A 27,878-nucleotide genomic window follows, 5' to 3' on the forward strand; every position below is an offset into this window, starting at 1 on the left:
TATTTACTAGTCAAATAGCTCACTGCGCTTACAAAAAATTTGAACTATAAATTCCGAATTTAATTATAGAGTTATGAAAATTTAAATCTTTTTTATATAAGATTTATTGACAATAATTTACTGAATTACAAATTATTTATTAACACCCAGTCTTCTTTGATCATTGAGCTAGCTTTTTCGGCAATCATAATTGTTGGTGCATTTGTATTTGCACGAGGTATAACTGGCATTATAGAAGCATCAACAACTCTTAAGCCTCTAATTCCATAAACACGTAATCTAGAATCAACAACAGCTTCCGAATCATTCCTTGGACCCATTTTACAAGTTCCAACATAGTGAAAATAGTTCTGCGTGTATCTTCTTGCCGTGCATCGCCAATAATCATTAGTATTATATTGAAAATTTTCACAACCTGCTAATAGTGTTTCATCAAGTTTGATATAATTTTCCCTAAATGCTCTTGTATTATTTAATTGTATACCAATTTTAGGTGTTTCCAATAAAAGATTCATGTCTGACTCGTCTGATAAATATCTGGGATTAATTATTGGATTTCCCCAAATTGGATCAGTTGCATTCAGTTTTACGTAACCTCTACTTTTTGGTGTTAATAAAAATGATCCTTGATGATAATTATTGTAATAAATGGAACCATCAATTGCAGTTGTATTGGGAGAAAATGCTATTGTTATATCTGATAATGTTGAATTTTGTGAAAAATTTGATTGTCCAAATACAACAATGTGACTAACACCTACGGAGGCAAGTGGACCATTTTTAAATTTCATGTACTGATTCAAGTGAGTTTGTCTTGTCAGACAACTTGGATTTTCTGTTAGTCCAGGTATTTGATAATGAATTCCATAAAAGGATACATGATCATGAAGATTTTGTCCAACGGATAAATTTTGTACGATGTTAATACCATTTTTTTGGAGTTCATCCGCTGGACCTATTCCAGATAGCATTAATAATCTTGGAGATTCTAGGGCACCTGCAGATACAATAATTTCTTTTTTTGCCATCACAATTCGAGATGCTCCTGTTTTTGTTGATATAAATTCCACACCAATGGCTCTTTTTGTTTCTGTATCAATAATGATTTTCACCACCCGGGAATTAGTTCTGATAAATAAATTTCGTCGTTTTTCTCTTATTGGTCGAATGAAGGCAGCATTTGCACTCATACGAGAGCCATCTTTTGATGTTGCTTGCACTTGCATTGATCCAATTTGATTTTCCCCATTGAAATCCGTACCATTGTAGCCAATTTCTTGTAGTGCTTGAAGTAAAATTTTTGCTGGTGGATCTATATAGGGCATTCTTTGAACTGACAAATATCCTCCAGTTCCATGATAGCCTGGATGTGATTTTACGATCTGGAAATAAATTAAAATTTTATACCTTTATAAAATGAATCATCATACAAATATTTGAATTTTATATTTGAATCAATTTTAATTGGGATTCGAATTAATATTTTTTCCTGTGTTTCGTATTAATACTCACATCTTTGTCCCTGTTGTCTTCTGATTTTATAAAAAACGGTAATACATCATTAAAACTCCAGCCTAGATTTCCTAAACGAGCCCAGTTGTCGTAATCTTCTTTGTTACCTCTAACGTACATCATTCCGTTTATGCTACTTGTTCCACCCATTACCTAATATCAAAAATTATTATTAAAATATTGAGATACAATGATTTGTAAACATTACTTGTTAATTCATTACTTTGCCACTAATCAAAAAACATCCATTCAGACAAGATTCACTATCATTCACAGTTTTGTAAGCTCGAATAATTTGTAGATTTTTTAGAGCTAAATAATATGCTGGTATACTGGCCATTAAAGGTTCCTCTCCACCTTCTTCAAGCAAAAGTACCTATTTTAATTATAATAATTATTTAATTTTAATTTATATTATTTCTAGTGAACACACTATTCAATATTTATTTACACTCCATTTTTTATTTTCTGACAATCGATTTCCAAGGACGCAGCCAGCGGATCCTGCTCCTATTATAATAAAATCGACCTCTTCTGGTACCTTTCGCCATCGCTAAAAATTTAAAAATTATTTAGATGGTTGATAATCATCTCTTTAATTAACAATTAAATTACATGCCTGTAAAAGATATTCGTCTGGACTTAGATGAGAGAAAAGTGATATTAATCCTGTGAAAGTCAAATTGCATGCTACTGACGAAACATAATGACTCGATAATATTGATGTTATCCATGATGCCTAATTCAGAAAATTAGTATTAGAAAAGCGACTTTAAAAAACAAATATAGATAATTAATATTATTTTGAATTTATCACTCGATATCATCATTATTATTATAGATAATTTTTTTTGAAAAGTATTTCTTTAACGTACTTGATTATAAAGAATAAACAGCAATGAAAAAATATTAAACAACAACATATTGCTTTCTTATCAATTTTAAATTTCAACTGTCATTTATTTCTTCTTTACAGTAAAAGTCAGCGTTAATAATAACATTTAAATTTTTACATGTAGTAAGAATTATGCTTTAATTTAGTCAGTTAAATCATTCTACTATTTCAAAAAATTATTTTAACTAATCTAAATATTCCGAAATAAATTATTTCCCAGAATGATTGAAATTAATGCAATGAAATGAAAAGTACAGTTTCACGTGTCTGATAAAAAAAAATTCTTATGCACATTCTAAATTAAAAAAATCTATGACTAAAAAATGGAATGGTCTTAATAAGTTTCAATCTTCTTCTCTTTATTAAAATTTGTTTAACGTACAATATTGTAATTTCAGAAGCTTATCTGTATTGAATTTATATTATTAATTACATATAACTAATGTGTAAATTAATAAATAGCATTCAATGGAATATAAAAGATAAATTATAATTTAAGAGAAACAAAATATTTGTTCAGATAAAAATAAAAATTAAATCCAGTCTTCTTTGATCATAGCGCCAGCCTTCTCGGCAATCATCATAATTGTAGCATGTGGATTTGCTCTTGTTATTAATGGCATAATTGATGCATCAGCAACTCGTAAACCTTTAATTCCATAAACTCGTAATCTCGCATCGACAACAGCTTCAGAGTCATTCCTTGGACCCATTTTACAAGTTCCAGATGAATGATACAAAGATACAGTGTATTGTGCCGCACTGCACCGCCAATAATTTTCCGTATTAAATTCATATTGTTCACAACCAGTTAGAGGAGTTGAATCAAACTTGAAAATACTTTCTTTTACTGCTGTTGTATTTGCTAACTTTAATCCTAGTCGAGTACCTTCTATTAATTCTTCCAAATCGGAACTATTCGAGAAAAAATTAAAATTAATTATAGGATTTCCCATAAATGGATCAGTTTCATTGAGTTTCACGTAGCCTCTACTCTTGGGAGATAATAAAACTACTCTTAGATAAAAATTATTGTAGTACATACAACTGTCGGGTGAAGTGGCGTTTGACTGAAATAAAAACTGTATGTTTGGAGCGGTTGAATTTGGTTCGAGGTGTGATTGTAAAAATGCTGTAGAATGTATTACACCTACTGATGAAAATGGACCATTTTTGAATTTTAAATACTCGTTTAAATGTAATTGTCTTGTTGCACAATCAGGATTGTATAAAAATTCACCTCCTTGTAGTTTGTAGCGAATTCCCATGAATGTTACATGATCCTGTAGATTTTGTCCAACGGGTGAATTTTGTACGACGTTAATATTGTGTTTTTGGAGTTCATCCCGAGGACCTATTCCAGAGAGCATTAATAATTTTGCTGATTCAATGGTACCTGCAGATAAAATCACTTCCTTTCTTGCCATTACCACTTTTGTGGCTCCTGTTTTTGTTGATGTAAATTCTACACCAATTGCTCTTTTTGTTTCCGTATCGATCATAATTTTCATTACTCGAGAATTAGTTCTGATCAATAAGTTTGATCGCTTTTTTCTGATTGGTCGAAGAAAAGCAACATTTGTACTTGCTCTTGTACCGTCTTTTGATGTTGCTTGCGCTCGCATTGATCCGATTTGATTTGCTCCGTTAAAATCTGTATCATTAAGTCCAATTTCTCGTAAGGCTTTGAGAAGAGTAGTTGATATTGGGTCTTCGTATGGTAATCTTTGTATTGATTGGTAGCCATCAGTTCCATGATATCCGGGATTCAGTTTTACAATCTAAATGACATAATTTTTTTTTAACAAATAGCTAGAAGTTCTTGTTTCTAATTTTATTAGTTGGTACTCACATCTTTATTTCTATTCTCTTCTGATTTTATAAAAAACGGTAATACATCATTAAAATTCCAGCCTGGATTTCCTAATTTGTCCCAAGTATTAAAATCTTCTTTGGTACCCCTGACATACATCATACCGTTAATACTACTCGTTCCACCCATTACCTAAGCAGAAATATATAGTTTATCTGAAGAATAAAATCTCTTTTACAATTCTATTGATCTATTTTGTTTGCTCTAATTAATCTTTAATAAATAAACATTTTATTAGTTACTTTCCCCGAAATGTAAAGACATCCATTGTTTGCCAAACAAGAATTTTCATCTGATAAGGTTTTATAATATCGGCTAATTTCTACAAGAGCCGGTAGTGATGCTGGTATACTGGCTATTAATGGTTCCTCTCCGCCTTCTTCGAGTAAAAGCACCTATAAAAAATTTCCAAATTCTCCTCAAGTGATTCAAAGTTATTTTAGAAAAAAATGTATCATTTAATATGTATCTACACTCCAACTTTTGTTTTCTGACAATCGATTGGCGAGGATGCATCCCGCAGTTCCTGCTCCTACTACAATAAAATCAACATCTTCTGGTACTTTTTCTAATTTCTGGAAAAATATTTACAAGTTTTATATTTCATACAATTTTTTGAAATACTTTAATTTTATTAGTTTTTGTTATACGTATTTATTACCTGTAGAATATTTTCATCTGGATTTAGTTGCTTAAACTTTGATAATAATGTAGTGTAAGATAAGTTACATGTTGAGGAAATATACTTCTCAGTTAAAAGAGACGATAACCAATTTGCCTAAAGATAAAAATTTTTTAGTAATTGTGAAACATATTTTATCCCTCCAAACACTTACCTGATTATAAAGAATAAAGAGAAAAGAAAAAATATTAAACAACAACATTTTGCTTCTATATATCAATTTTAAATTTTAACTAACTTTTTTTCATGTAATCATATTAAGTCAGCTTATAAAAAGTCATATTTAAATTTTTAGATATGGTAAGAATTATTCTTTATAATTTATAATTTATTCTACTTTAAAAAAACTAGTCTAATTTACAATTCCGAAGTGCATTATTTTCCAGATTCATGAAAATTATAGAAGAATAAAAAATTATCACAACAAAAATAAAGTTTTTTGTTTCCGAAAACAATTCAGAATTTTTATCATTATTAATTTTATATTTTGAAAATTAATATTTTTGTTTTTATTCAAAATAATTAGGAATAATTTTTTAGAACGTATTTTTAATACTTTAGAATAAATAAATATAAGTATTTGTTCAAGAAGAAATAAAAACTAAGTCCAGTCTTCTTTAATCATAGCGCCAGCTTTCTCGGCAATCATCATAATTGTAGCATGTAAATTTGCTCTTGTTACAAATGGCATAATTGAAGCGTCAGCCACTCGTAAACTTTTAATTCCATAAACTCGTAATCTCGCATCAACAACAGCTTCAGAATCATTCCTTGGACCCATTTTACAAGTTCCAGATGAATGATACAATGATGTTGTGTAATTCACCGCTGAACATCGCCAATAATTTTCCGTATTAAATTCATATTGTTCACAATTTGTTAGAGGAGTTGTATCAAATTTAAAAATACTTTCTCCCACTGCTGTTGTATTTATCAATTTTAATCCTATTTGATTTCCTTTAATTATTCGTTCCAAATCTGAACTATCGGAAAAATATTTAAAATTGATTACAGGATTTCCCCAAAATGGATCGGATTCATTGAGTTTCACGTAGCCTCTACTCTTGGGAGATAATAAAATTATTTTTTGATAGAAACTATTGTAGTACATGCAACTATCAGTTGATGTAGTATTAGGTAGAAATATGAACTGTATGTCTGGAGCAGATGAATTTGGTACAAGGTGAGATTGTAAAAATGCAGTTGCATGAGGTATGCCCACTGATGAAAATGGACCATTTTTGAATTTTAAATACTCGTTTAAATGTAATTGTCTTATTGCACAATCAGGATTGTATAAAAATTCACCTTCTTGTAGTTTGTAGCGAATTCCCATGAATGTTACATGATCCTGTAGATTTTGTCCAACGGGTGAATTTTGTACGACGTTAATATTGTGTTTTTGGAGTTCATCCCGAGGACCTATTCCAGAGATCATTAATAATTTTGCTGATTCAATGGTACCTGCGGATACAATCACTTCCTTCCTTGCCATTACCACTTTTGTAGCTCCGGTTTTTGTTGATATAAATTCTACACCAATGGCTCTTTTTGTTTCTGTATCAATTATAATTTTGATTACTCGAGCATTAGTTCTGATTAATAAGTTTGAACGCTTTTCTCTAATTGGTCTAATGAAGGCAACATTTGCACTTGCTCTTGAACCATCTTTCGCAATTGCTTGAGCGTGCATTGATCCTATTTGATTGGCTCCATTCAAGTCTGTGTCATTATAGCCAATCTCTCGTAAAGCTTTGAGAAGATTATTTGCAATTGGGTCTTTGTATGATAATCTTTCTAATGACTGATAGCCTCCGATTCCATGATATCCGGGATTTTCTCTTACAATCTAAAAATTAAAAGGATTTTTTTAGGACCTGAAGTTAGTATTTTTATTGTTAGATATAAAATTATAAATCCTTATTTATATAAATATCTTTAATATTTCTAACTAATTATAATTAAAGATGATTTTATCATTCGGTTTATTTGTTATCACTTACATCTTTATCCCTATTGTCTTCTGATTTAATGAAGTAAGGCAATACTTCTTCATACCTCCAACCTGGATTTCCCATTTTTGCCCAATTGTCAAAATCTTCTTTGTTACCTCTCACATACAACATGCCGTTTATGCTACTTGTTCCACCCATTACCTTGTCAAAAAAATATTATTAAATTCAAATTAATTAAATTTTTACTTTATTAAATAGTTACCTTTCCCGAAATGTAATTACATCCATTGTTTGCCAAACAAAAATTTCCATCTGATATGGTTTGATAATGTCGACTAATTTTTTCAAGAGCTGGAAGTGATGCTGGTATACTGGCTATTAAAGGCTCCTCTCCACCTTCTTCAATTAAAATTACCTATAGAAAATTATGAAAATTATACGTGTTTCGTTTTTAAATTTTGTTTTGTTTAATTTAAATTTGATATCTACATTCCAACTTTTGTTTTCTGATAATCGATTGGCGAGGACACATCCTGCTGATCCTGCCCCAACTATAATAAAATCAACATCTTCTGGTATTTTTTCTAGTTTCTAAAAACATATGAAATAATTTTTTTTTTATTATTTGTATATATTCTCAAAATTATTATTTCAATGTTATTTTTCGGATTTTTAATTTTCGATTTACCTGTAGAATATTTTCATCTGGATTTAGTTGCTTAAATGTTGATAATAACGTTGTATAAGTTAAGTTGCATGTTAAAGAGGAAATATATTTTTGCGGCAGAAGAGATGATATCCAATATGCCTAATTCAGTTGAAAACCAAGTATTGAATCAAATTATTGAATGTCAATTTTTAAAAATATTTTTTTAAACAATTAAAATTAATTAAAGAAATTTCTTTGTATTTACTTACTTGATTATAAAGAATAAAAAGCAAAGAAAAGATATTAAATAATAACATACTATTGCTTTGTAAATTTTAACGACTCACTTTTTGAAGTAATTATATTAAGTCAATATAAAAAGCCATTATTTAAATTCTCAGTGGTTTAAATAATTTTTTTAAATTTGGACCGATAACTCATATCATTTACAATATATATTTTGAATTATATTTTCTAATATTCGATTTTCACTTCCTTATTAATTTACATGTATAATAATATTTCCAAGTTATTGGTCACTACTTTAAAGTATGTTTGAATTTGATGCAGTAAACTTACTCATCTCGTAAAAATTTTAAAAACATTTTGAAAATTTTTTTTTACAACTTGTCCAATCCTTTTTTGTAAGAAATTAATTTTGAAAAAATAATTATTAAATTATAAAAAGAAAATTTTTGTAAAAATACTCTTGAAATAAATTTCTGAAGATAATTTAAATTTTCAATGCTTGAAAAATCCAGCACAACGAAAATGCACTTGAAAAAGGATCGTTTAAATGAAAGTGCTGAGATGAAAAGGAGTGTTGGAGGGGTGAATTTGTACATTCGCAGGCTTTTCAGGTTCATTTGATATTCTTAAGAAGCAAATAGAGAGTGTATATATAAGGAAAACGAGACAGGTTATATATACATATATAATATTCGTCTTCACCTGCATGAAGCATGGGTTTTCTTATGTTATACATTTTGAGAGACTTTTTTTTCATTGCAAAACACCCACAGTGATATCCCGCTGGGATATATTACTCCATAGCAAACGCCTACGAGTACCCCATCCATTCATTCTATTCTTGAATGAAACAGAACTCTTGGATGCGTTTTGGCCTTGGGTCAAGCATCGAAGAAAACATCTCGAGAGCTTTTTTGTGAATGGACCATAGTTTGTGTGTGTGAGCCTCAATATCTCTACACTTGGCTGGTTCATTGTAACGACAATTGGAATCTCCTTTCGAAAATGACTTTTGAGCGAGAAATTTGAATTTTACGTGGAAAGATGAAAAAAAAGGAGGGGAGGACTAGGTTACAGGTACTCCAGGTGACAATGTGACTCCAAGGAGTACAAACTTTTGTGAATGAAATCTATACTACGTTTGGTCACTATGAACATCTGGCCAGTTTGAATATAATAAAAGTAAAGATCAGGACGCGCGCCATTTTTCTCTTTTATACATTCTCTCTTATACAGTAGTTTATGACTTGGAACTTGAGAAATGAGAATCGCTTCTTTCATTTACTTACTTATTTTATTACTTCTTTTATTAAGCTTCTTGGTTACTTTTTATTGAGGAGGAAAATTACTGCTAATTAAGCTAAGATTTTCTCTTTTTATTTACTGTTTTATTTTTATAAAAAAATTACTTTTTTTTATATAAAGTGGTTTTTTTCACTTTGAATCAAATAAACTTTAAGGTTTTACTTCTAATAGGTTTTGAAAAAAGGTATCTTTCAAAAAGACTTCAATTGATAAAAAAAAGTAATTAGGCTACGGATTTTTTTTGCTCGCATAAAAATTGAAGAAGTTGGGAAACTGTTTTTTTTTGCGTTGAAAGAACATCAGCTTCGCAGAAGATGTACGTGACTTAACACTTATCGTCATTATTGATTTTACATTAGAGACTCCGGTTAAATCGTACGGCGCAATAACTACTTTTCTCTTCGTTCGGGAATTCGAAGAGGCAGTCATACGAGCATCAATTTCATTAGTGTGTTCCCATCATTGCGCATTTTCATTCTTCTCTAAATATCCTCTTCAATTTTATATGCGGGGATTAATAGAAAAAGAAATCTTAGTTTTTTAAAACATTTTTATTTTAATATGCAATATTTTTTTAAAGAGAGAGTACTTCTTGAATTTCACGATAATCTTTGATTTGCAAAAGCATTTCAATTTCAGAGATGCATGAATATTGAATTTATAAAGTAAAACTACCTTTAATGTCCCTTTGAGTAGAATTTATTAGAAATTCTGAATATGTTATATAAACCACATTTTTATTAATTTAATTTGTATTTTTGTGAGCTAAAAACTAGATTTTAGATGATTTTTACTTAAAAAATACAAATTAATATTTACAAAAAAATTTAACGTTGAGGAGATTCGAACGCAGGACACTTTTTCAAACTTAATTCCCATTTCTAAGCGTCTTAACGATCTCAGGCGAAACTACAAATTTTTATTTCTTTGTCACCGCGTAGAATAAGAAGCTTTAAATTAAATATGTTTTTTATATAAAAAATCAAATCTTCATTTCTATATCACAAAAAACATTTTTAAAAACCAAACAATCGGTTGTAATTTAATTTACTTTATATTCATTATTAAATTACTATTAGTAATTAATTTATATTAATTAATTTAAACTCTTCTGTTTTAACTTTTCAATAAAAGTTAATTAGTAAACCTATTTAGAAAGCAGCCATCATGAATCTCGTTTTGTAAAAAAAATGCATATAATCACTTGGTCTGAGTAGTGCCCTAGTTTTCTCTGCAATTTCCAGACTAAATCCAGAATAAACAGAATGTTAACTCGGATTTAAACTTCAATGCACTAAACAAAAATCTATGAAGCTTTTTTTTAAAAAAAATATGGTCGAGTGGTCCTTTTTAATTGATTATTAGATTTTAGGGTTTCTTTTTATTTTTACTTTCTACATATTTTTGATTCAATTTCGTTGTTTTAAATTAAAAAAAAAATTAATCGAAGTGCTGTTTAACGAGCAATAACTTTTTGAGAGTTGTAAACATTTAAAGCAGTAATTTAAAAAGGGCACACTCGCGCATTTTATTATGGCAACTACTACACGGTTTCCCACTTCTCTTAAAACATGCTTTAAAGTGAATTTTTATTTTTTTTTTTTTGTAATTCGCCTCACACACGTAAAGCATTTTTTTTTACAAATTCAATGACTGCAAATATTCTCTCTGTATAAAACTTAAAGTGTCCCGCATTCGAGGGATATAAAGCTGAAAATTAATTAATTGATATAAATAATGGTTTTCTAAAGAGTCCTTTTGGCTTTTTGGTATAAATTAATTACATTCGCTGTTCAGTTCTCTGAAACAAATTTTTTAAATTTTGTTAAATTTATTACATAAACGTTAATTGGTAATTAATTTGACAATCACAATTAGACATTTTTTAAAAATTATAATTGTTAAATAAAATTTCTTAATATTTGAAAAAAGTGAATTTTTATTAACAAATACATTGTAAAATTTGATTTTCATCTGTCAATCCATTGAAGGCTATTTAAACTTGTGCCTCTACTTGAAAAAGAAAAAAAAGCCCTTGTGTCAAGGGCCATGAAATCGCATTGAGATTTTTCCAAAATTCTGCGTGACGAATTATAAAAGCATTTTGTCAATTTTGCTCTTTATGTAAAGTTGTAACAGTCATTTCTAGTTTTTCAGTTGTATATACGCATATAGTATGAACCTATATATATATAGTGAATGAGAGATAGAGGTCAGAAATTTCCACAGCTGCAAAGAGGGATCATAAATTCAACTTCGTAAATTTAATCAATTAGTCACTCCAACTACCAGGTAGATAAATTCTTGGTGTAACGCGTAATGTAAAATTATCGTGTCAAGCTGTTAAACCAATTATACAAAAAGACCGCAAATGTAACCGCGACTTGCTAAACATTTTGAATTACATTTTAATAGCTCTCCTAAAGCAATTAAAAAGAAATTACCGCTAAATGATAATTTTTTTTTCTCGTGATGAGAGAAAAAAATTGACAAAAATAATTTTTTTTTTTTTGCTAAAATAGTCGAAAAGAACTATTTACTTTTAGCATATAAACATGCAAAAAAAAATATAAATTCTCTTTTGAACTTTTTAAATTTTGTAGAGAGTGAAATAAGCTAAACCACTTTGATCATCAATTTCCTGGGGAATTTTGAATTCGCGAAAAACAGAATTTTTACTGGATGCTCCAATTGTTTCCCCTTGCTCTCTTTGGAAGGATAATTAAACGATTTCAAGCGTAGCTTCATTTAAAAAAAATAGTTTTCTTTAAAAACATATCTCATTTTTTAATTCAACAAAATTGCTGTTTTTAAATTCATGTATTGCAAAAAAAAATTTTTTTCAAATGAAAAATTTATAAAATAAAATTTTTTCTTTCGTTCAAAGAAATTTCTTCAGTTATTGGCAATTTGAGAAATTTTTCGAAATAATGTGTCTTTTGTGTGTAAAGATAGTTTTCAGGTAAATAAACAATTTGTCATGAGTTTTCTCTCTAAATTAAAATGAAATGAATACAAACAGCCAATCATGTGGTTTTGGCTCGCGAGTCCTTCTCGCTGTCGGTGGTCCACAATGAGATGAGGAAAAGATGCTAAAATTTTGTTGTCCCTTCCGAATAACCACTTTGCTCGTCTTTCTCAAATTTGTCAGATGGTGACTATTGGCAATATTCTCTCCTGTTAGTATATATATATAGAAAATCATCTTTCATATATATATATATATACTTTATAGAAAAGACTTTTCAACAAGGGGAAGATTCGATGAGGCATAATACACCATGAAAAAAGTCATGGTCAGAGAGAAATTCTAATGGCATTAATAGATCTGGTCAAAACTGACCTGAAACCTTAGATACACGAAAAAGGACACCTGGCAGATTTCTATTTGGATAGGCGTGACATGATTCCACTCTCAAGGAGGGTCACGTGACCCTACATCATAGCGTTCAAATTATTAACACACATGATTCTTTTTCACTTTTAAATCGTTTTTTATTTATTACTCTAATCCCTAATATATTGATTTCCACAAAAGAATTCGAAAAATTCATCTGATTTTTTTTTATCTATAAATTATTCGTTTTTAATTTTTTTTTTTTGATAAAAGTGAATTTTGTGGAATAAACTCTAATTGCATTTGATCCATGAGAAATTTAGCGGAAGTCAAGAACTCTTCAGAAAGTGTGCTGCGTATGATTATCGACTTACGGTGCATAATTAGAGATGTGGTGAGGGTTTCCCACCTTGCCATGGGATGCTGAATATTCGAGAAGAAAATTAGGAGTTGGTAGAGCTTCATCAGATATTTTATTTCCTGAATTCAAGATTCTGTATAAACTTGTTGGAAACTCAAATTGACTTTTTAAAAGGTTTCACTATTCATTTAATTTCACTTGAATATAATTTTATCAAATATTTTTAATGTTGAAACTTTCCATTATGGACCAAAAGAGCAGGAATAATATACAGACTGAAATCTTCCAACTGCGTGAAAAGTTGGATGAAATTACTCTCTCCATCAGTGAGTTATTATGAAGCAAACTTAAATCATTAATAACTGGAAGAATTTCTTTGAATATATCGCACTTTTAGTTCATTTCAATCGCCAACGTTGTTAGCAGTAATTTATTAGCAAAAAAAATCATTAAGCGAAAATTTTTCTTTAACACAATTTTGATTCATTTTGTGTGGCAAATGAGAATTTAAATTTCCCGCTTTTTTCCAATCTACTTTACCGACAGTTCATAGACTGGAGACTATGTCTAAATTTTTACACACAAAATTCGGTATAGAAATTCTAAATATTATTTAAAAAAATCTACTTCCATTTTCGTGATATAATTTTTTAAAAGTTATCAAATTAATAATCCTCTCATAATTTAAGACACATTAAAACCCTTGGGCAAATTTTTCTTTTCATTTCTGTTGAATAGAGTTATAATGACGTTTCTGCGTGATTATATATAACCAAACGAAAGCGAAACAGTTTATAGATAGAATGAAGAATAAAAAAAAAAATTCTGGTTCTGATTGCCAACAAGCCCTAAGTAAACGAGATCATGAAACATTATAACATCATGGGGGTAATAAAAGCAAACCTTTACGTTTATATATAGCTATAGTATCACGGTGAGAAAAGCAATATATAGATGTTCTACTCGTCTAGTACACATGTTTGATCAGGGGTCTTTGTATGAGATAATGCCCGCGAATGGTCGACCGATACCAAAAAACGGGGCCAATCCAATAGGGCCCTCTCATATATTGTTATACACCTTTATTCCTAATACCCACTGTGTGTACTCAAGTACTTAATGCAATATATAAAGATACCATCGCCAGTTTTATGGCTTGAATTTTCATTTGACGAATGGCACAAGTAGGGAAGCCAAACTTTATCAAAATTACATTCGATGAAATTTATTTTTTTATCTATTAATATTTTATTTTTTACTTTTTAATACATTTCTCATAATAAATAATAACAACAATCATATTAATAATAATAATAATAATATATAAATAAAAATAAATCAATGAATAAATTTCTTGTTGAATTTTTATAAAAGTGAAATACGATTTCTTATTGCTAAAAGTTTTTTCTTTCATTAGAATAAGAACTGAAAAAACTTTAAGTAATCCGAGCTCCCACGATTCCTTTGATGATTGTATTTTTAATAAGCTTTAAATACACTTTTCTTTTGTAAATAAACGAAGCTTAATTTAAACCTAATGATGTATACTTGTTTATATTAATTTGAAATTCAACTGCCGTTTGTGAAACCGACATTTTTTAAATGAGAATTTATATTTAAACGAAAGAAAGATGAGCTCTGTTTATTTTCTTTCTTTTTTTTTATATACACTTTAATTTTTTTACCTCTTTTTCTTGGATGGATATAAATTTGTTATTTCACTATTCATTCAACGATTAACTCTATTTGCCAACTTCATTGAATATAAATTTAATTTTCTTTTTTTTTTTTCTTATTCAAAATATGATTCCTGTAATTGATTAGAGAATTAATTGAATTTAAAAGAGTTAAATAATTTTTAATTAATAATAATAAATAAATATTGGAATTTAAAATTGAGGAAGAAAAAAATTAAGAAAATTAATAAATCAAAATTTTTAATAACATGTAATAATGAATGAAAGTCGCTAAGAGAATTTTTATATATTTTATCGCGACCCCCTTTTGCCCATTTATATTTCCGTGTCTCTCTCGTTGGACATCTTCTCGTGCCAGCATATACCGGATCGTTAATGAGGAATTTACATAAAATTTTCATGTCCCTTTGACAATGGATTCATCCGACTCTTGTGTGACCCATCCAGATAACGCATATAAGGAACAATACAATAGAACATACACGAGGGACGATGTGTTAAACGATCATAAAAAATCGTTTCCTCTTATGTTTATGCTAATTTTATTTTGCAGCGAGACCAATTGAATCAAAATGCTTAATTTGAAAGTGAGAGAACTCGTTTTCACCAAATGTGATGATATTAATTATTGTCAGTTGTTTTTTTTTTCTAATTTATATCACATTTTAAAAGACCAGAAGGCGCAAATTTTTACCCTATTGTATTTATTCACTTAATTGACTCCTTTTTTTATATTCATTATGGTTGTATATCAATTATATAATGGCGAAAAAAAAAATTAATTTAGAATTGCAATTTTAATTTAAAAATTAAAATTCTTTGGTATAATTAATAATTTTGTTACTGTTTAATGCATATTAGAAAATTGATTCTTAATAAAGTGTTTTGTAGAAATTGAAGGCGAACTGCGTATAATGAATAACTAAGAAAGAGTAGATTAATCAATAGTGGTAATAAAGTGATATGAAGTGCGTTTTATATTAAAAGAAAGTACAATGAAATTAAGTCCTGATAAGATTTATTATTCCCAGCTCGTTTTAGAATTCTATTGACAAAGTATTTGTCCTTCAGCTGTAATTTCCTTGCAGATCACATCCTTCTCTCTCTCTCTCTCTCTCCCTTTTCTTGCTGAAAAGACGATTGAATTAAACCGTCTCTTGCTCCTTGAATCAACCTCTTCTTATACTTGTAGAAATGAAAGGAAATAAGGAATTTTCTACATCTTTCTAGTTGAAGCAAGAACGAGCTCTTATCTTCTCCCATCTTTGTTTTTCAATCTGCTGTTTTGTCATCTCTCTACATTGCCCTATGCGAAAAGGGGTTTGAGAAAACGTTAAGAAACAATATTTCCTACTTTTCATTTTGATTGAAGATTCCACTTCAAGGAAATACAGGAGCCAATGTAATTTTCCCTCTTTCCTCCTCTCCTTTGTGACAATTATTATTATGAATCTTTTTTCATTTCCACATCGTTTGAGAGCAAGAATATTTTACCTTTTCTTTTCTTATATATTGCAAAAATCCTTTGAAATGTATTCGTGGAAAATATTATTTCAGTGTTATTAAAATGATACTTATAATACAATATGGCGCAAACTTTTCCTCTCTTCTCATTAAGCTATTAACCGTTGATGCGCATAAAAAAACTTTATGAAGAGAGCAATGTTTTTTTAATTTATCACTCAGAGAACATTTTTCTTTGAACCAAAATACAATTTTTTGTTATACCTCAAACAAGATTTTCTTCCATTAAATATTTATTTAATCTAAATAAACATTTGAATAAATTTTTCGAAAAAATATACGATAAACTTTTGGTTGATTTTTTTTCTGAGTATATTTTTTATAATAATTGGAAATATTTTTTTCAAATACAATTGAATTGTAAATTTTTATCAATTTATATGTTTTTGTAGCAATTAAGAGATTATGTAATTTATGTGAGGGTAAAAAAATTCGTCAACCTGAAATAACTGAGTGTTAAAATCTTTTTGTTCTAGGTCTGTGATCCGCCCTTTTTCAGCCTTTTAATATGTCAGGTTGGTGGTGCTCATGATAAAAATCTTGTCAGACATTTTTGGTATGCCAGGCTCATTTTGTCATGGAATTTTTGACACCTGAGATTCTAAGTGGTTACAGGTATACAATTAATATACATTCCATATTAAAAGTATTATATATTATGTATATATATATATGACGTTAGTTTTTTTTCCCAAACATTATTTAATATTCAATCACAAACAGTATATATACACAGAAATTTTTTATTCTATTAGAATTTTTTTTTTTGATAAATATAAGCTAAAAATAATATAAAATAAAAATTTTGTTTGAAATTTTTTATTTTATTTATTTGAAAGAAATATTTATTTACAACTCTGAGACAAATTTTATAAAGGCACAGAATTTTTTTTTTAATTTTAACATTTAGATTAGAGGAAAAAATTCTTGTAACTAAATTTTGAAAAATTTTTTAAGAGGAAAATTCTTTTTTTGAAAAGTAAAAACCATTTCTGTTGCACTTTTTTGGGATTGAGAGAGATAAACGCTAATGAGAGACGAAACTTTGTCTAAAAGATTCAGGTCATCAGCAAATTAAAATAAATACGATCGACTCGATAAGTAGAACTGTACAACCTGTTCGAGTATATTGAGAGAAAAAGAGAGAGAGAGAGGGAAAGATGATCCGCCAAGTCATCTTGCTAATCCTTATTTAACCCAAGTTTATCTGTGATCTGTCAGTGGATTAACTTAAATGTCCTTCAAAAAACCATCAGCATACAATGGAACTTGCGAGAGAGAAAGATATCACTTAGTGCCTTTTTTTCACTTATCGATTTGAGTCATCTAATCATCGCTTAAAGATCGCGTAAAAAGTTGCGCCCATTTTTCTGTAGGCTAGTTTCTATCTCTCTCTCTCTCTCTCTTTCTTTTTTTTCTCTCTTGAAAATAAATTGACATAGAAAAACCTGCTAGAGCTTTTTTGTAATGGAAATTGTGTGAGTGCAGTGATGAGAGAGGAATGTCTGGTGCAGATGAAAAAAAATATATATACCGAGCGCGTGCATCACTCGGGAAACTTAATTTTCCGGGTTAACGCGCCGCTCCTCGGCCCTTTTCCAACATCGACACCTGCCAAGGTAATCCGCCTTCGACATATGATTGAATCGAAGGACACGTGACGCGGCGATATAAACGGATCTTTTGTTAATTGAACAACCTTTTTGATTTTCTCCCTGGAATAATTTTTTAATAACACAAAATAAAATATGTGGGCGCGAAAAAAAAATTTAATAACGAATAATAATAAACTATATATAATAATTGAACTTGAGTTGACATTCTTCATGTCCTTTTTTTTTATTAAAATCCTTTTTTTCGCTTTATTAAAATTCACTTTTTCCATTATTTTTAAATTTCTTTCTAAAACGAAAATTAAAAAGATAAAAAGTAAAATTAGAAAAAAAGGATAAAAAAAAAGTTTTAAAATTTTTAATTAATTTTTTATTCTCAATTAAAGATAAAAAATAATTAAATTTTTTATTGATGTTAACAATTGAACAACGAATGTTCTGGAATTATTTTGTCATTCTTTTTCATTGTTATCGTTTTTTTTTACCAAATTACATTTCTTATATATATATTTTCACAACGTCATCGATCGATCAAAATCAAATAGATCCTCCTTGATCCGCCCAAAGTGTATATAGGCAGTTTAAAAAGTTTCACGATATTAGTTTGAATATCGCACGTGCTTATACCTGCCTTCTTTTTTTATCAGATCTAATAACACCTATAATTTACAATTTTCGTGAAACATTTTTTTTGTTTTAATAACCTAATGTTATAAGTCTATTAAAATCTAATATCTAACTCTAAATTTAATCTGCAGATTTTTTTCTCTTTTAAAAAGGTGGAGAAAACGAATTTTCCGATTTTTTCCATTTTTTCTTGTATCAAAATGATTTCCTCTCTATCTAAGAGGATATTTTTAAATGATAGAAGAGGAAAAAATATTTTATATATATACTTTTTTTAGTTGTAAAAATAAAAATTATTTGAGGAAAATATTTTTTTGAGACTATAATGCTGGAAGAGGAATTTTCCAATCAAGAAGTTATTTTTATTATAATTATAGTTCGTGCAATTAAAATTATGTATTTATAATGATTATAATTATCATTGAGATTATTTATATCATTAATTAATATACGTAATAACATTTAAATTAGTAATTTTTTTTTTATTGCAAATAGAAATAATTATTATTCCAAATATAAATTAATATATCATTAATTTCTTTTTTCATTTTAAATAATTGGAATGAAATTTGGAATTTTTTCCAGCTTTATAATTTCGAGTATTATCTTTCAATCCTCAATTCACGTTCGTGTTAATAAAATCTTCCATATAATATAATTAAACGATGGAACAAAAAAAAATGAAAACAATGGAAAAAAAATGAAAATCGTTATTTTTTCGCCATTTTTGTCTATTTAGAAAAAATTTCTATATATTATTTTGTTTTTGAATATTTATATAATGATAAAAAAAATATCGATAATTGACTGAATACAATATGCCTTTATTCAAAAACATGAAATTCGTCCAATTATCGTTTATTAAAAATAATGAGTATTAAAAACAAGAAAACAAAAATGTTATTCAAAAATACGAAATATATTTGATAAATAAAATACTTTTGTGCGGATGATTGTACTACACGCCTGACTAAGTTTTGATTTAGATTGCGAACTAAAAGCACCTTCCATCCAATTTCCTGAAAGCGTCCGTCAGAATTGGACGGTTACGGTTTAGACACAGGTGCATTTAACGTGTATATTTCACGGTCTAACATAGATTACATATATTGGACACCTAGACCAGAAACACGTCTAAGATGGTTTGCGCACCTGTCGCGCTAATATCAAACGTTTCAAGAAAATCGCATTATTTTCAAATAAGTATTTTTTTTTAAATATCCTGATTTGAAAAAAATTCAGGGGAATTAAATTTCAAAACCCCCCACGTGGGTTCCATTTGATATTTCGTGTGAGGTATATATAATTTTTCTATATATGTCAATTTTGGAAAATTTTCCAAAATAAATCTTTTGTTTGGATCGACTTTTTTATATACATATATAGTAAAAAAAGAAGAAAAAACGGTATTTTAAAAAAAGAAATTGATGCACATTAGGGATATAACAAAAAGCAAAAATTTTCAATTTCCCCTCTCTTGATTCTTGGAAATATATAAAAATTTCAATGGAATAAATCTCAATTTGTCTCGAATAAAAAATCCCATTAGATTCATCTTTCTCGGTTCATTGGAGAATGTGTGAAGTTTTTACTACTTGAGAATTTTTGAAAGGTGTGTCCTATCGAATTCGGTAGAGGACCCGAATATAGTACATCCTTTTTGGCTATAGTGGGGCATCTTTAACCGTGTTTTGTAGGCGGTTTTCCAAAAATTAAACGCGCGTCATTGAACGTGTTTCATTGTGTGTATATATATTATATTGAAAAAGAGTGATGCATCGTCACTATTCCTGCCATCTTTTTTTTTTCTCGACTCCCCTTGTTACACAATAAGGAAAAAGGAAACCTACAAAGAATTGACTTGACCTTTTAAAAGGATATATGTCCTCAGATATTCATTTCTAAAATTTTAAGTAGATTTTCTTTAAAAGTTATTTCGATGAAGGAGGCGGAAATTTTTCGAAGACTGCATGGCAACCACATAAAATGGGTGCACGAGTCTACAATCTTTTGTCAAAAAAAAAAAAAAAAAAAGTTAGCAGACGATATTTTTTTTCTCGCCCTTTAAATAATAACACCGTGAAACGATCCATAATGGCGGATATGGTTTGCGCCATTGTCGTCAGCGAGAAAAACGGTTTCAACTTTCGAGTGGCCCGCACCCTGAAAAACGGGCTTGTTTTCAAGTACTTTTTGCTTGTATATACCTTTTTACGGGTTTTGATTGAGCGCCTCTTCAATGCTCATATGAATTAACGGCGAAAAAAACACTTATTGTGTGTATAATAAAACACTGACGGGGAGAAAGTAAAGTTTCATACTTTCCCCATATAGTTCGCAAAAAAGGGGAGAAATCCGTAAAACCACAACTTTCTTAAATCCACCCCAAAATCATCCAATCTTTTCAAGTATTATATAACCGAAACTGTCTTTTTTCGAAAATTACGAAAAAATATTTTTGTAATTAAAAAAATTATATTTAAAATTTCTGAACGAAAATTTTGATCTGTATACCCTTTAAAATTTTTGAATTTTTTATTAAGGACTCAAATATGCACAAACATGGATGAATATTTAAAGATTTGATTGACCATATATCCGTAACGATTTGCTTATATGACGACGCGACAACACTTAATAATTCCACTGACTGCGTCAAGTTAATATAACTCTGACATTCTATGATTAGGGTGCATGAGGCATGAAACTTGGTCCATTCATGATCACCAAATAAACGTTATTAATTAATTGCGAGTATCAGCAAAGCTTTTGCTTTTGCAGGTTCGCAGAACCAAGTATATGCCATTGTAATTTCCTAACTCTCTCTCTCGACATATAGTCAATGACGTATTCAAAATTTCAATGTGTATCAAATAATACCTCATTTATAAAATGAGAAGCCAACGAATCAGCATTTTGATTGTTCTTGTTATTTATAGCTTTCGTATTCTAAACAATGTTCTATGGAAAAAAGTGAAAATATAAAAAATATTCTAAAATTTTTAGAAAATTATTATTATCCTAATAATAAATTTATTTATTATTTGCAACAAATTTGTCAAAACGATTTTATGCAAATGTGGTAAATATGCCTGTTTATTTCAATTTATTTGAATTGATTAAAACTTTTTGTGGCAGGAAAAAAAAAGTTAGAAAAATTTAAAAGTTAAGGAATTTTTGTAACAGCAGGTTTTCTATATGCAACATTCTATTATACAAGTTTCATAAAAGTTTGGAAATTTTTTTTTTTTTTTTTTGCTTTTTCTTCTCTTTATTTTTTTTCTGTTCGAAGATAGAAATAAAACAAAAGTAAAATGAATAAAGTTTTATAAACAAAATTGGGTTAAACATAGGTCTGTCAGGCTCTATATCTTCAATATCGTATATAATATACGTGCCCTATTTACCGGTTCGTGGTGGCGTATAGTTCGTGACTGCGAACAGGAAAGTGGACGATCCGTGTAAGATTAAAGGAGCTTGAACTACGAACACTGAATACTAATAAGCTTCGCGATTTAAAAAAAAAAAAGTGCTCCATTTTTCTCACCTAAAGTGGTCACACACGGAATCCTTAATAGTTTATAGTATATTCCCTAATTTTTTCATTTGACTAAATTTTTCTCCTCGATTTTATCTCAATTATAAATTGTTCCAACCTCACACCCAAGGAATTATTTATTTGAATTAGAGAACTAAAATATTTTTATTAATTAAAAATTTTTATTTTTACAATTCTGAATTTTGGTTTTCGTGAATGAAAAAAAATTATCGAGAAAAATAATAGTGTATAAATATTCTTGTTTTGAGAGGATAAAGTACCAGAGCGGAAGAGTACTATTCCTCATGAATTTAAGATTATTTTGATGTATAATGAAACTAAAAAATGCGAAATGAGACAATTTTTGTATACACACAAGTAGAAATTTTTTTTTAATAAATCTTTTCAAGGGTGTAAAAACATTTTCATAAAGAAAAGCTATTCTTTTGAACATACTTTTGCATACAAAACAAGGTAATTTCTTCTTTTTCATATACACGAGACTGAAATACATATTGCATCGGAATAAAGAAAAATCCTGGAAATACGCAATTTCAGTGCAAAAGATTTCAAAAGTGCTTTGGGCCAAACCTTTCTTTTTGTATTTATAGGAAAAACACCTGCGTGTATGTATTCAACTTTTTTTCTCCTTCTTTGTAATGATATTTAGAAAAAAAACATGATAGGTGTGAACCATAAAAGAATACGTAAAAATTTGCATAAAGGAAATAATCGATAATAATTTTTTTTTATAAAATAAAAAATATAGTTGCAAATATTTAAATTATTCCTTTTTTGAAAGAAAACATATATATTTTTGAAAATCTAGAAAAATTTAATATATAAATATTTAGAATAAAAATATCATTTTTTTTATATAATAATGAAAAAAATATCAAGACGATATCAACAAAAAAAAATATCTCGTAGGTGCAATTCTTGAAGATTTATTTGAAGAGCATGAATTCCTCATTAGGAGAGAAGCGTGGGAAGAAAAATCCCCATTCAATATCAATAAGTTTCTCATCCCACATTGTTGAAAAGCCATTTTCATTTTCTTCGCATACTTGGTGGTCGACAATTGTTCCCCCACAACATCCGAAAAAAAACTCGGAAATTTTTTTGGTATTTGACAAAAAAATATATATATACCAACACGTCGTGAGAGGTTCAATTGTCATATATAGTCTTCACGCGTACTAAAAATTACGTGTGTATTGCCTGGTGATCTCTCTCATGACAAGTTCAAGTTTTCCAGCTATTCGCAGGAAATTTTCCAAGAAAAAGTCATTGTCAAAAAAAAATTGCTAAACGACGTTTAACTGAGAGATGGTGCGAGCGCGTATCAAAGACGGTGCCGACCTGTGAATTGCACTGCGTGGAGAGTGACAATTTTTTTCGACTTTTCAGAAATACGTGGTCCCATTCAGAAATTTTTTTTTTTTTTTTTGAATGAAAAATACTTCATTGTCGTTCTTCTCGAGTGCGTGAATGGAGGGAAAAAGTAGTATACAGAAGCAAAAGTCAAGTCGAAATTTTGGAAAAAAGGCACCAAGAGACCGCATGCTGGGTTATTCGCCTGGTGACACAAGTGTTGACCATTGTTATAATTTCGAGAGTGACATTGTCGGGGTTGGTTCTTAAGACCATTAACTACGTTTTACCTAAAAATTTAACCTAAAGTGGGGGCCCTCTCGACAAATTTTCAGAATTTACGTCCATAGAGAGAGAGAGGGTATAATAATATAACTATAAGGTATAACTTATATATATTATATTCGAAGGATGAATGAAATTTGAATGAATGACCGCCAACGGTAGTAGAATAAAGGTTTGTAGTATTTTTTTTCTTCTACGTGTCCATTTTTGAAAATCTTGCCCCATACGTGAAATCCCGCGGGAACACTTTCGCGTTTAAATTGACGACGACCTTTTAAACCCTCTGCAGTTGATTCGTTGTAAATATAGTGACCGCAATCGCCGGCGGTCTTCAATTGTTATACACATGCAATGATACCGCGTGCAACCCTCAAAATCACCCCCGATGGTGGTCCAGCATCCAAAGGGGTAGGAAAAAAATTATAACCGTATTTCCTGTTGTACAAGAATTTTGCTTCTTTTTCCCCTAGGGAATTTCAAATTTTTTGATAAAAAGGAATCGATGTTTTTAATATCCTATAAATTTATATTTTCAAACAAAAAAAGATTTAGAGAAAAATTTACAAAATATCCTATAAATTTATATTTTCAAAAAAAAAGATTTAGAGAAAAATTTTCAAAATAATTTAAAAAAATTTTTAATTTTTTTCAAAATAACATAATTTTTTTGGAACTTTATTTTTGTAGAAAAATATATATGAATGGCGAGAGAGATTTTTCTGTGAATTCACTTTTTTTTTACTCCTCTGAATATTTTCAGTTTATATACGTTTCACCTTTTTATTCCTCTATCTCTGTTTTCTTTGTCACGAGGTTTCATGCCAGACAGTTGGTCGCCAACCGTGTTCCACCTACAATTTCCCGTTTGAAGTTTTATACCCCGGGTCTTCTACATTTCACAAAAGTTAGAGAGAGAGACCCCATTAGAGAGTTTATATTCTTCCCCGTGATTTATGAATCCTACTAACCGACAATTGGATTTCAATTATAAACTTATTTTCCATTTTCAAAATATTTTTTTTCCCGCCTTATAAATAATATTAATTTTCACATTTAATAGATTTTTCTCATCTTTTATTAAATTTTAATCTATATACAAAATTTTTTAATTTGTTTTTTTACAACTTCTATAAAAACGGTAAAATCGGTTAAATTCATAGTTATCGCTGTTAAAAACAAAATACATAAATAACGTTTCTGAATATGTTTCATTTTTTTAAATTGGTTTTTTTTTTAATTTATTTTACTGTAACTAATTTAACAAATGTATTTAAAAAATTTAGTTACGAGTTTTTATCAAAAGAATTTATCCGTTTGCAAAATTTCGTATATTTAAAAATTAATTTTGAAACTCTTTTTACACGCCCTGAGGAATAATTTACACTAAAATTACTAAAAAAAAAAAACCAATAAAAAATTAAAGAATTCTTATTTTTGATTCGTATAAATAAATTCCATATATTAATTTTTATCTCTTTTACTGTGAAAATGGATTTAGTATCTATATAACTTTGATAAAAAACTATTAAGAGATTCTTAATTGAAAGTGACAGATTTTTCTAAAAAAAACTAAGCAAAAAAAGTCTGTCACAAAATAATTAATTCTCATACTTGAAATATTACTTTATTAAACATCATTGAACAAAAATATTCTCCAAGAAATGTCAATCAATTTAAATTTTTAAACAAAATTTAGTTGTATTTTTAAAATTATTCGAGTGTATACCATGAAAAGCAAAGGGTAAAGAACAAATTCACAAATATTCAATATATAATTATTTTATTCTTAAAAATATTTCATTTTAAAAAACATTTTACATTTTCATATACAATATTTACAAATTTTCATTTTATGAATCAATTTTTTTTTTGTTAAAAAATTTTTATAAATACATTTTAAAAAAAAATTTAATTTGCTTAAGAATTGACAATATTTTCGACAGTGTGTTTAGTGCAGGAAATAGTAGTGAAAATTGGCGGCGTTGGTATTGTCGTTGTTTGCATACTGAGAACAGTTGAATAAGATGGTGAATCAATTCTTTTTCTTTTTTCGATTGGTGTCGATTCCTGATAGGAATCCAAAGTTCGTTTACGGCTCGAGTCCAGTACATCAACTTGTCTCAAGGAGTTTGAAACGAGAGGTGGATAGCGAAAAGGATGCCAATTGGACTTTGCATCAACAACGGACGATGTTGGTGAATTAGTTGTAGTGGGAAACTCCTCGACAAAGGAAATACGACCCGCTGCCATCGTCGACGAAAATTCAGATCCTTCGATAGCGACGTTACTCGAGGTAGTAATATTGCTCTTGGAATCATCGATCGACGTTCTTCTCTCCTTCACCTTTTCACCTACAATTTTCCCTGACTCGCTACCCTCATCATCTTCATCTTCCGCCACATCCGCCTCCTCATAATCATCGTCGTCGCTACTTCGTTTTCTCATCATTGTCATCATTTCCAAATTTTCACATTTTCCATTGTCATCAGTGCATCCGTCTTCTTTTTTCTTGCCACATGTACGTAGACAACAACATTTTTGTCCAGTTTGTCCAGTTGGTAAATCCTCCTTCTTGTATTTGACACGACGATTTTGAAACCATATTTTCACTTGTTTTTCAGAGAGTCGTAAATTTGTTGCAATTTCAATTCGTCTTAGACGCGAGAGATACATGTTGGCGGAAAATTCACGTTCAAGTTCAAGTAATTGGGTACTGGTGAATGCGGTTCTAATTCGTTTCGAACTACTGTTAATGGAATTCGGAGATTTTGGCGGTGGAGTTGGTGAATTGCTTTGACGCGATGGCGATGTATTCGCTGCTGAGAAATCTGTAAAGACAAGAGAGAGAGAGAATGTGTTAAATTTACAGATGCTTCAAATAATCTTATTCGTGCAAAATTTTATTCTTTTTCTCTGAATCGGCAAAAAATTTATTCAGAAAATATATTTTTCAAATCATTATTTTTATCGAAAAAATAAGTTTTTTCAAAAATTCTTTCTTTGAGAGAAAGGAAACAATTTTTGATTCGAATTATTTTTCAACTTAAATAAATGTTTTGTAATAAAAAATCAGAAATAGTAACTTTTTCAAATATGAAAAAGGAAAAATTGATAATTACCAGATAATCTGCTAGCGGATGAATTAATCGGCGAAGGTGGACTCTGACCGCTCATTGGAAGTCCAACAATAGTTTGAGGATTGCAAATTGGCACGGGAACAACGGGCAAAGTTGGCGGTCTCGGCACTGGTCTAACCGGATGATATCCAAGACCCAAATTAAATAAATTGAACATATAGTTGGGAATTTGATTGCCCGCATAATAAGGCAAGGGATAATTTGGTGGTGAATTATTCCCAATCAACGAATCCACCAAAAAGCTTCGTGACATTTTTTCTTCTCACTATTCACAATTATTTTGCGAATCACAAAAATACACTTCACGCTAATCCACAATTCAAAAACAAAAAAAACACAGTAAAAATTGTCCAAACTTTTCTAAATCAAGAAGATCCTAACAGTTGAACGGTGCAACGAATTCTGAATGTCAAGGGGTCCAGTTCGAAAATATATAAGGATGAGAAACTCCACCCAGGGGTTGGTTTAAAGAAGGGGGTCCCCCTTTTGTTGGGGCCCCGCCCTTGAAGGGTGCCCCCTTTAAAGGTTCGTTTCACCCTTAGTGACGTTGAGGGGGAAAGGAAGGGAATGGAAAAAAAAATGTTCAGTCCCCATGAGAGTGAGTAGGGCAATTTTCTAAACGCTAATTCGACGGGTGGTAATTTTCGGATGGTTACTTTATATGGTATCGCGGAGGCACTAGTGAGTTCTCTCTTTTCGATGATGCGACCCTCGTGCGAGAGTTCCCTATTGCAAGCGGCGTGGTCCCAATGTAACCCGCCTTTCAATGGAAAAAAAAAAGTGAACGGCATTTTGTTCCCAATAACATTTATATACTTTTTAATATAAGGCACAAGACTTCTGTATATTATATAATGACTCATTTGGAAGCATTTAATCATTTTGGCAAAAAATATTATATATGCAAAAATCCAATTTAAAAAGAAGATTGAAAAAAAGATGGAGAAAAAAATTCTTTGTCTACTTTAAAATTTTTATAATTCATTCTGTTATTTTTAATTCGTATTTAATTTCTTTTGAAATTAATTCTTTAATACTATCCGAATTTAAATTAGTGAGAATTCGTTCAGAAAATTCAGCTAATAGTATAAAATTAGATATAAAAATAGGCTAAAATTTGATTAAAATAGAAATTATTCTAATACCTTATGGAGATAAATTGAGAAGTATATTTCTGTTTGCACGAATCTTTATAAACGAAGCTCTATACATTGTCATTTTGTGGTAAATTTTCTAATTAAATAATAAATTTCTAAAATTGATGT

At 29.2% G+C, this 27,878-nt stretch overlaps 4 protein-coding genes across 4 annotated transcripts; all 4 read right to left on the reverse strand.

Moving 5' to 3' along the window:
- Positions 1-70: 70 nt before the first annotated feature.
- On the reverse strand, positions 71-2,521 carry LOC127278440 (glucose dehydrogenase [FAD, quinone]-like). Its single transcript, XM_051300173.1, has 6 exons — positions 2,388-2,521; positions 2,132-2,251; positions 1,964-2,065; positions 1,736-1,888; positions 1,513-1,665; positions 71-1,382 (listed from the first exon to the last, which is right to left on the reverse strand). Exons 1-6 carry the CDS (start codon positions 2,433-2,435, stop codon positions 126-128), a joined length of 1,833 nt encoding a protein of 610 aa, XP_051156130.1. The 5' UTR covers positions 2,436-2,521; the 3' UTR covers positions 71-125.
- Positions 2,522-2,745: 224 nt separating this feature from the next.
- LOC127278458 (glucose dehydrogenase [FAD, quinone]-like) lies at positions 2,746-5,218 on the reverse strand. The gene is made up of 6 exons (XM_051300195.1): positions 5,117-5,218; positions 4,942-5,058; positions 4,754-4,855; positions 4,523-4,675; positions 4,260-4,412; positions 2,746-4,188 (listed from the first exon to the last, which is right to left on the reverse strand). Exons 1-6 carry the CDS (start codon positions 5,162-5,164, stop codon positions 2,941-2,943), a joined length of 1,821 nt encoding a protein of 606 aa, XP_051156152.1. The 5' UTR covers positions 5,165-5,218; the 3' UTR covers positions 2,746-2,940.
- A 345-nt stretch (positions 5,219-5,563) lies between these two features.
- LOC127280919 (glucose dehydrogenase [FAD, quinone]-like) lies at positions 5,564-7,931 on the reverse strand. The gene is made up of 6 exons (XM_051304321.1): positions 7,836-7,931; positions 7,606-7,725; positions 7,407-7,508; positions 7,180-7,332; positions 6,966-7,118; positions 5,564-6,811 (listed from the first exon to the last, which is right to left on the reverse strand). The coding sequence occupies exons 1-6, from the start codon at positions 7,881-7,883 to the stop codon at positions 5,564-5,566; spliced, it is 1,824 nt and encodes a 607-aa protein (XP_051160278.1). The 5' UTR covers positions 7,884-7,931.
- A 17,308-nt stretch (positions 7,932-25,239) lies between these two features.
- LOC127277852 (GS homeobox 1-like) lies at positions 25,240-27,014 on the reverse strand. The gene is made up of 2 exons (XM_051299246.1): positions 26,596-27,014; positions 25,240-26,304 (listed from the first exon to the last, which is right to left on the reverse strand). Exons 1-2 carry the CDS (start codon positions 26,864-26,866, stop codon positions 25,394-25,396), a joined length of 1,182 nt encoding a protein of 393 aa, XP_051155203.1. The 5' UTR covers positions 26,867-27,014; the 3' UTR covers positions 25,240-25,393.
- Between the last annotated feature and the right edge of the window lie 864 nt (positions 27,015-27,878).

This window comes from Leptopilina boulardi, unplaced genomic scaffold (genome assembly GCF_019393585.1).
Source record: "Leptopilina boulardi isolate dan_hultmark-lab unplaced genomic scaffold, ZJU_Lbou_2.1 LbouV2_112, whole genome shotgun sequence".
NCBI classification, from domain to species: domain Eukaryota; kingdom Metazoa; phylum Arthropoda; class Insecta; order Hymenoptera; family Figitidae; genus Leptopilina; species Leptopilina boulardi.